This window comes from Bactrocera tryoni, chromosome 3 (assembly GCF_016617805.1).
Source record: "Bactrocera tryoni isolate S06 chromosome 3, CSIRO_BtryS06_freeze2, whole genome shotgun sequence".
Classification (NCBI taxonomy): domain Eukaryota; kingdom Metazoa; phylum Arthropoda; class Insecta; order Diptera; family Tephritidae; genus Bactrocera; species Bactrocera tryoni.
The window spans coordinates 20,331,071-20,340,530 of NC_052501.1; the positions used below are offsets into that span (position 1 = coordinate 20,331,071).

The following is a 9,460-nucleotide window of genomic DNA, read 5'->3' on the forward strand; positions in this document are numbered from 1 at the left end:
GGTAATATCCCAAAACTGAAATATCCCTAAATTCTCGGCGTCGTGAACCTTCTCTATAATATACGTTCTCTGTTTATAGTTACTGATATTGAACCCTAAAATTTGTTTTGAATAATATTCTAAGAAATATGTAATATCAAAGAGAGTACAGCCTACATTTCTGCCATAGAATTTCAAGTCATTAACTAAATACTACAAATAATAAATATCATTTGTTCTATAAATAATGTTAGCTCAACTTTATATGTCGCGAGCAAATGTTTTTGATTAGTACAAATTATTCAAAGTGGGTCGAAAACTCGTTAACGCCGAACTGCGTTCAGGATGGTCATCAACATCAACTGGCATCATGTCAATAAAATAAAGGTATTGGTGCCTGGTAATCGACGATTAACAGTCAGATATCTTTCTGGCATTGTTGGAATATCGGAAGGATAAATAGAAACTATTTTGAAAGATCATATGGGCCTAAGAAAATTAAAGGCCGGATTGGTGCCAAAATCACAATCAATTTTTTCGCAAAACATCGTTGCGTTAACGTCTGTGAAACAATGCTCTCCGACTACCAGAACATCATGAAACGTATTACTGAATCTTGGATCTATGCTTATGAAATTTCGTCAAATTTGTATGGAAATACGTGTTGTATTTACGCTCATATACATATGTACAATATTGATACATTTTTGAAATTTCTTACCTCTCGATTTGGTTGAAATCAAATTGACTGCCTTGTTCACGCTTGGCGTGGCAATAGCGTTCACAAAAAATGTAACATTTTGAGAAAAATTACATTTTTCTTAACCTTTAAAACGCTCTAGCGGCTAAAGTATTTGACCTAGATAAACATACAAACCAATTTGGACATGTAACGAACATGAAAACAGATAAATCAACCGTGCGAAGTGATAGAAACATACCAAAGTTCATATTTTTTCATACAAAATATATGGGGTCTAGCCAAGTACCATTGGTCCACTAAGGTGTATTAATATAATATCCTTTTTTCGTCCTTTTCGATACGATATCCTTGAATTTTTTTTCTGAATTCTATAGACAATAAAATTCTAGGAAGCTACATGGAAGGGCAAGTCGTAAATAACATTTAAAAACAAGATATGCCTGGCCAGACCCGAGGGTCTCGATGAGGGTTAACCCTGAATCGCTACTCACATTAAAGGCTAATCCAGAAATTGACTTTAACAACTGTTTCGAGGATTGGATAAAACGTAGGCACAATTATGTTTGGGCCAAGGGAGATTACTTTGAGGGGGATGACATATATTTTGAAGAATAAATTAAGAATTTTAAAATTCTGAACAAAGTCTTACTATTTTTTGCTCTTAGTAGTATACGCTGTAAGCTCGTAAAAACAGAAATGCTTATCGCAAACAATTTGTTGTCATTCATTCGTATTGTTGTTGGGATTTCATGAGCGACGTGGTTTTCACAGAATGGCAAAGAATATGAGCTGATCTTCTATACTAGAAAAGCGTGCGAATTAAAAGGCAGAAAGATGAGATAATGAAAATGGTGAGTAACGCAGTCTAGGTAAGGCATTGCCTGCAATAATGAATTTTATAAAAATCTCATGTCAGCTGATAGAGAGCAAAGTCACTAAGAGTGCAAAAAATTATGAAAAATCTGATGTTTTTGGGAGAACCTGAGGGCTACTTACTTTCAAATTATTTTACTGTCTTATAAATTAATTGCAAATTTGTATTTAATTGATAACAAAAAATCAATCAAAAATTTAATTGTTTGTTGCCGGACTAATTGACACGCGACATTTGAAAGCAATATGCTGGCTTATCGCGCATCTTATCAGCAATTAATTGTTTTTGTTTTTTGTTTTGCTTTTTGTTCAACATAAACAAAACAAAGATTCAATGCTCTGGGATGAATGAGAGCCACAGAGTTGTATTTGCTTTTAAATAATCAGCCGAAATGCAATTAAACCGGTTAAATCGAACGTTGACCGTTCGTATTTATGACTAAGTCGGCAAATTTCCGCAGCCAGACAAAGCTTGAACTTCGTTGCACTTTGCGACGATTTAAAAGCTCGCAGCACGCGAATTCAGCTTCGATTTCATTTAAGGCAACAGCGCTTGGTGGACGCATCCAAAATTTTGCATTTGGGATTCAAATATTTTGCAAAAAAAGTACCAGTTCTAAAGGATGACAACGTTAGCGCGACGCTGCTGGCGCAATCTACTCACCACCGGGCGCATTCTGCAACAACAAGGCGCGCTCTTACGTCACATTAGCGCCACACTGCGCGCAAAGGATCAAATGCTGCTGATCAAGGAGCAGCCACAGCAGCCGAATTCCATGATATTCCCTGGCATTTGGTTGCGTGACAATTGTCAGTGTGCGCAGTGTTTCCATCGCGATTCGCTGAGTCGCAAGCCGTTACGTTGGAATAATTTCGATACGAAAGTGAAAGTTCGGCAAGTAATGGTTAGTGTTTTGTGAGAAAATTGTGTTGGTATAATTTTAATAAAAATGTTGTGCCACTATTCGCTAGGTGGACGAACCACGTCAGCTAGTAAAAATTATTTGGTCCGATGAACATTGCTCGAGCTTTGCGCTGAACTGGTTGAAAGATCGTGACTTTTCGCTTAAAACTCGTGAGCAATACTTAAGTGAGTGGTATCGACCGGAGTCGAGACATTGGGGCAAGGATGATTTTGTTAACATATTGAAGAAGTTTGATTACTGGGATGTGATGCGGAGTGATGCAGGTGAGTAAGAGTAATTTTTTCAGATTCTTTGAGATTATTCAATTGTTATAAATTCTTGTGTAAAAACTGATTTAAAAGATCTAGACTTATTTATACTCTGATAATGTGTTGCCTTATACCTAACTGTTGTTTGTGAAACTGGAAACCAATCGAGGTAGCAGATCAGATCGGCTAGAGGAATTGAATTCCATCTGTTTGTCAGTTTATCCGTGCAAGCGATAACTTGAGTAGTAACTGGAACATTTTAATGATACTTGATATAGGTTAGCAGTCCATATACGACCTCTCTAGATCAGTCATTTAACCTTACCTTACCTGGTATAGGTAATAGACCAATTGAAAAGCCCCCCGCTGATTAGTCGATTTCATACGCATAGAAGACGATGCTGCAGCGAAAGCTCCTTCGATTCGTGACCCATGGGTGAATAACGATAGTAAGAGCGTCCACGCATCCAATGAAAGGGCTTAATAAATAGGGACCTGCCTGCACTTGGCATGTACAGCTGGGGTGTCCTCAGAAAGGATAGAGGCAGCTGGCGAAGTTTTCTCGGTTCAGATCGATCCACGATTGGAGTGCCAAAGAAAAAGACTTTCTGACGAAGTTGGCATTGCAAATGAGCAAACTATCGCCATTGTCACGCTCAAAAAAGAGCTGAAAAACTATAAAGTGCTATCACTAGGCCGATGCTGACATTCATCGATGTTTTTTTGTAGGAATCTCCACCACGGGATCTAAGAGCGGCCACTTTTACGACTTCCTTGCTTGCCAGCAAACTTCCATCTCCACTTCGCACAATTATTCAGTTGTTGAAGTGTTCCAAAATGCATTTTTTATTTAGATTGTTGTTGCTGATGATTTTGGGGCATCTCGGTAGTCGGTAGTCGGTTACAAGCTAGGTCATATCATTCATTTTTGGCTAAAATAACTTCTCCTGTACTATTTTGTGCGTTTATTATTTTTTCAAGGCAGGTAAAGTCTCCAACGCTATCAATTTGTTTGTCTTGTTGCATAGTAATCATTACTTTCTTCTTCTACTTTATTGGCGTAGAAAACGCTTTCGCGGTTATAGCCAAGTTTACAACAGCGCGCCAGTCGTTCTTTCTTTTCACTGTTTGGTGCCAAGGGAGAGATTCCAAGCATAGCCAGGTACTTCTCTACCTGGTCTTTCCTATGAAGTGGATGTCTACTTCCCTCGGCGGGTACTGCGTCGAATACGTTCATAGCTGGAGTGTTTTAATTCGTTCGGACAACGTGACCTAGCCAGCGTAGCCGATATCTCTTAATCCGCTGAACTATGTCAATGTCGTTCCATCGAATGCGGTATTCGTCGTTGTCAATACGCAAAGGACAATAAATCTTCCGCAGAGCCTCTCTCTGAAACTCTTAATGCTATCAGATGTATTCATCTTCCATGCCTCTGCACCATACAGCAGGACGGGGATGATAAGTGACTTGTAGAGTTTAGTCTTGATTCGTCGAAAGAGCACCTTACTTCTCAATTTCCCTCTCAGTCTAAAGTCGCACCAGTTGTCAAGAGTCATTCTGCTTTGGATTTCGAGGCTGACATTGTTGTTTGTATTAATGTTGGTGTCAAGATAGACGAAACTATCTACGACTTCGAAGTTATGACTGTAAGAAGGACTGTTTGTTTGACGACAGGAGATATTGCGTCTTGCCCTAGTTCACTAGCAGACCCATTTGCTTCGCTTCTTTTGTCCAACCTGAAGAAAGCAGAACCAACGGCGCGGTTGCTATGGCCAATGATATCGATATCCAGCATTTCGATTTTGTTTTGTCGATGTTGGTTGGTTTAACTCTACCCCACTCGGCGCATAGATCCTTAAGTTTTGGTTGCATGTCGGAGTGCTTCACTGACTATAAGCAAATATCGTCCGCATACGCGAGATGCTCAAAATGTTATGCTTAAGTTCCAGCAGATACCTCTGCGCTTGCTATCTTGAAGTCTGCACATTGTGCTTTGATTAAAGGTAAAAGCTTTTCAGGAACTCCTCTAGATCGAAACGCCTCCAAAATACTTTCGCGTTAAAAGTAGTGCAACAGTGAATGAAAACAAGTTGAAGAGTCGATTGCCATTCGTTCATTAACTCAATTATAATACGTGGGGTGTTGATCTGGTCGATGCATGAACGTTTCGAGCGAAATACGGCTTGTGGTTTGCCGAGAGATTGGTCAAGTTTTGATTCAATGTGGATTATAAGTACTCATATTCTGGACAGTACACGTAATGTAGAGAAGCATAATTTCGCGATAGTTTATGCATTAAAAAATGTCGTCTTTCTTTAAGAGAACGACCGATACTAATTGGAAAACTATTTTTAGAGGTATGAATGGACGTAAGAGGCTGACAAGGGATGAAAATTTTAGTAGAAATTATGAAGAAATTTTAAAAAATATTTTTATATTTGAAAGGTTTTATCACTTTATTAAAATTATATTTCTAAATTTGTAATTAGGGTTTTGTGTAAGTGGTGTAAGTTGTAAATATTTTTGAAAATATTCGAGCACATAAATCAACCAAACATCACATAAACACATGAAAATAAGCTAATGCTGGAGTTATTTAAATATATTCAATGAAACTCCTTCCTTTAATTTCCTTTAATTAATTCCTTCCCCAATAGTGCTCATGGAATGGCTGGAGACCTTGGCGGTGCATGGAATCGCAATGCTCAAGAATTCACCATTGGATATCGGCGTGGTAAAGTCATTGGCCAATCGAATCGGTTTCATACGCAAAACAACTTACGGGTAATTATAACTTCTACATAAAATTTCTCAATAATCAAAACATTTCTATAACCACAATGGTGTTTTCATAACTTTCAGTGAGGAATTCAGCGTACGTTCACGCCCAGGCGCCAAGAATTACTCCTACCTCTCTGAGCCACTGCCACTACACACCGATCTGCCTTACTATGAGTATAAACCCAGCGTCACGCTGTTGCACACGCTCGAGCAATCGCGTTCCAAAGGCGGCTGGAATCAGCTAGTGGACGCCTTCAACATTGCCGATCAGTTGCGCGTCAATCATCCACAGCATTTCGAAACGCTCGCACAGACACTTGTCAATTGGTGTGACATCGGCATAGACGCTGATAAGTCCTTCCATAATATGTGGCGCGCGCCAGTTATTAAGTAAGTCAAGCAGACGATAACTCATTGCCAATGAATCTTCGCCGATCCGTTGCGAGTCATCATTGAGATACTCGCCAATTACCATAATTGCATAACAACCGTTCTTCCTTAAAACGTAATACAATTCTCCAGCTACTTTGTCCTTTTGCCATCACACGCGACTTATATTACCCGCCTCTTAATTGCTCTTGTTGTTGTAGCTTGGATGCAGATGGCAAATATACGCGCATCAATCACAGCGTACCTCAACGTGACAGCCACTTCAGCATCGATGTCGATAAGGTGGTGCCCTGGTACGAGGCTAACGCCACATTCGTACGCATGGCTCACGAGCAATCGGTCACCTTTAAAACGGAACCGGGCGACGTGTTGTCCTTCAACAATCTACGCATGCTGCACGGTCGCACCGGCTACGATGACACCGAACGAAATGTGCGTCACATTGTTGGCGGCTTCGTTGACTGGGATATCGTTTACTCGAAGATGCGTGTGCTGAAGCGTGCGGCGATGTCGTGCGAGACGGCGGAGGACATGGTGATGCGTGCGTGAAACAATGGACGGGGCGGTGGGTGTGTTGCGAATTGCCTTTGCTTATTTTAGTATTAAGTTTCTGTGGATTTAAGTTAAATCGTTGAGGCGAAAATAAATTGCGTTGTTGTTGGTGTAAATTCTGGTTTCAATATAGACGAAATTATCTACGACTTCGAAGTTATGACAGTCAACAGTGACGTGGGAGCTTAGTCGCGATTGCGACGACTGTTTGTTTAATGACAAGAGATATTTCGTCCTGCCCTCGTTCGCTATCAGACCCATTTGCTTCGCTTCCTTATCCATCCATTATACTCTTGCAGAAGACTTTCTCTATTTAGCTCTGCAGCTCGTATTATTTTCTCTAGTAATACAAGTATATTGAAAAAGTCTTCTTGTCTGAAATCTTGTTTGGTATCGATTGGCTCGGGGATGTCCTTCCGGATCCTGAGAGAGCTTTTGGTGTTACGCAAGGACAGCTTACAGCTTTAGCTTTGCGGAAATATGATGTTCAGACATAGCGGCATAGAAGAAGATCCTTTTCGTGTTGCCGAAGACGGCTTTGAAATTCACGAATAGGGGGTGTGTGTCGATTTTCCTTATATGGGTCTTTTCCAAGATTTGGCGTTTGGTGAAAATCTGTACGATACTTGGTTTTCTAGGTCTAAGTCTACATTGATAAGTTCCAATCAGTTTGTTGACGGTGTGCTTCAGTCTTTCACACCCTACGCTTGAAAAGACCGCATACGCGATATTAAGAATGCTTATCTTACGGCCATTGGAGCGGATTGTGGGGTCTCACTCTTGCATGTCAGATGTTACACTTTCTTTGCACTTCAGCAAGCTGGAAAAGTGTTCTCTTCATAACTGCAGTATGCTCTGAACATCAGCCACATTTTTGGATCCTACAAGCTCATGCTCCGGTCTTGAAACCATCCATTAGACGCCGCTTCTTTTCGTAGAATTTTCGAGCATTACCCCTATCGGCCGGATTTTCAACCCCTTCACGTTCAGGCATTTCGGTCTTTTTCTTTTTTGTCGGCATATGCGCTTCCCTCTTCAACTCTCGGTTTATCCACGTCAAAACTTTCTTGTTTTTGTTGGCGGGCAAGTTTTGCTGCATAGAAGCGAGCGCGTACGTACATCAAGGATACTGGATACTTGTCGTTCATCTATCACAATATGATCGATCTGGTTTTTAACTTTTCGATCCGGAAAGAGCCAAGCAGTGTGATGAGTTTTCTTTACCAACTATTGTACTAGAGATGACTTACTTGCGTTAACATCACCGACAAACCATTTCCGCCCCCTCGTTTCCATCCTTATCCCGTCCATCGCACTTCTGGACCGCGGTAAAGTCAGTCTTTACTTTTACGAGGACATCAACTAGTTTAGCAACGATATCTTCCCAATTTAGGGGCCGGACAGTGTAGTTGCATGTTCTTATTACGTTTGCTGAGGCCGTATTCAAAAGTGGGATCTTTCATTGGAGGCTGTTGTCTCTATTTCATTGGCAGTGGTTTCTACGTGGCGGGTCCAAACCCAACAACCTCGCTTGGCGAGTAGTAGACATACATATGTATAGCTTTAACTGCTTACCTAATTGAATGATCAATATCCAATGATTTTTTGAGACTCTTCAAATGTCTGTGTACATTCGACTGGCCTTGAGCTCAACTCCGACCACAAACTGTAGACCAGTAAACTTCAGTCTGAACGTCCTGTAGGCCAACTGTCTGCAGTTATGAATCCAGGAATAATGCTTTTAAGCCACTAGTTTTTTCTTTGTATGCTGGGGTAGAACATTGCTGTAAGACCCAATGCTCTTTCTCTCTTCTCTTTGCATAGATGTTTTCGTTTTTCTTATTAAAAACTTCTTCAGCAGTGTCAATCTTTTCACCTGTCAAAGGGATAGTTTCATGGCCATTGATCGTGTGCTGCTGAAGAACCGCTAAAATCTTTCGAGCCTAGCTTGCATTGTCCAAAGATAACCAGTTGACTAACGTGAGGCTTTCATGTGAACATTACCTCGAATAAGCCTTGAGATTGAATAGGTCGATATATGATTTTAATATAATTTTCTGTTTTCTAGGGGAGTTTCTACGAAAGCGTTCGCGAACAGTTTTTATGGCTGAATTGGTTCGAACCACGAACCTGTGCGGTTTGACGCACAAAACAAAAAAAAGAAACAGATCACAACGTTTCAAGTTCTCTATTTCTGTGGATTTCAGTGCCTATTATTTATTTAGAGTTTTTTTATTCCATGAACTAATTATTATCTACTGACGCTGATGATTTTCCGGAGTAGTGTCTTAATCTGGCACTTTTTGTTTCCCTCGGTCTCGAACCTAAATAATTAAAATTATTATTAATCATAGTGACACTCAAGCCTTTATAATCACTACTTTTCGTAGCATTGATACTTTTTGTGTTCTTTTTCAACCCTCATCTCCAAACCCACAAGGTTTATGCCTGGCGCCTGGCGATGCCCTTCCCAAGGGTGCTATACAGTGTAGGTTTTCAATTACACATTATGGCATGCCATACCAACACCTTGCAATATCATATGTTGTAGACGCTGTTGCTTTGTTGTATTAAAATGCGAGTGCTAGAGTATATTCGGGGAAAATTGAATTTGCTACAAATTCCTTTATGCACTCGCTGAACGATAAAAATTCACGTGTGTCGAGTAAGCGAACGAAGGAAGTACACCAAAAGGAGATTGAAAGTGTGCCGAAGATGTTTAGGGGAGATGAAACGCGGTATGTAAGCACTTCACATGTCGCCTTGAACTCCTTCAGTTTCGGTGGCGCTTAAGTGGTATTTCTTTTTATATATGTATGTATGTATATATGTACATATGTTGTAGAGTATTTGGCAAAGCAAAGGATAATGTGCGGATTTTTTATGCACTTCGAGCTGAAGACACTTGCGGATGACTGTGTGCGCGTGTTCGTGCGTGTGTGCACGATGCGGCTCGTTGACTTTTATGAACTTATAAACAACGAAAAGGACAACAGACAAATGCGAA

General features: G+C 40.3%; 1 protein-coding gene across 1 annotated transcript; it reads left to right on the top strand.

Annotated features, from left to right (window-relative positions):
* Nucleotides 1-2,150: 2,150 nt before the first annotated feature.
* On the top strand, nt 2,151-6,569 carry LOC120771893 (gamma-butyrobetaine dioxygenase). Its single transcript, XM_040100163.1, has 5 exons — nt 2,151-2,460; nt 2,528-2,744; nt 5,388-5,514; nt 5,593-5,901; nt 6,102-6,569. The coding sequence occupies exons 1-5, from the start codon at nt 2,179-2,181 to the stop codon at nt 6,448-6,450; spliced, it is 1,284 nt and encodes a 427-aa protein (XP_039956097.1). The 5' UTR covers nt 2,151-2,178; the 3' UTR covers nt 6,451-6,569.
* Nucleotides 6,570-9,460: the final 2,891 nt, after the last annotated feature.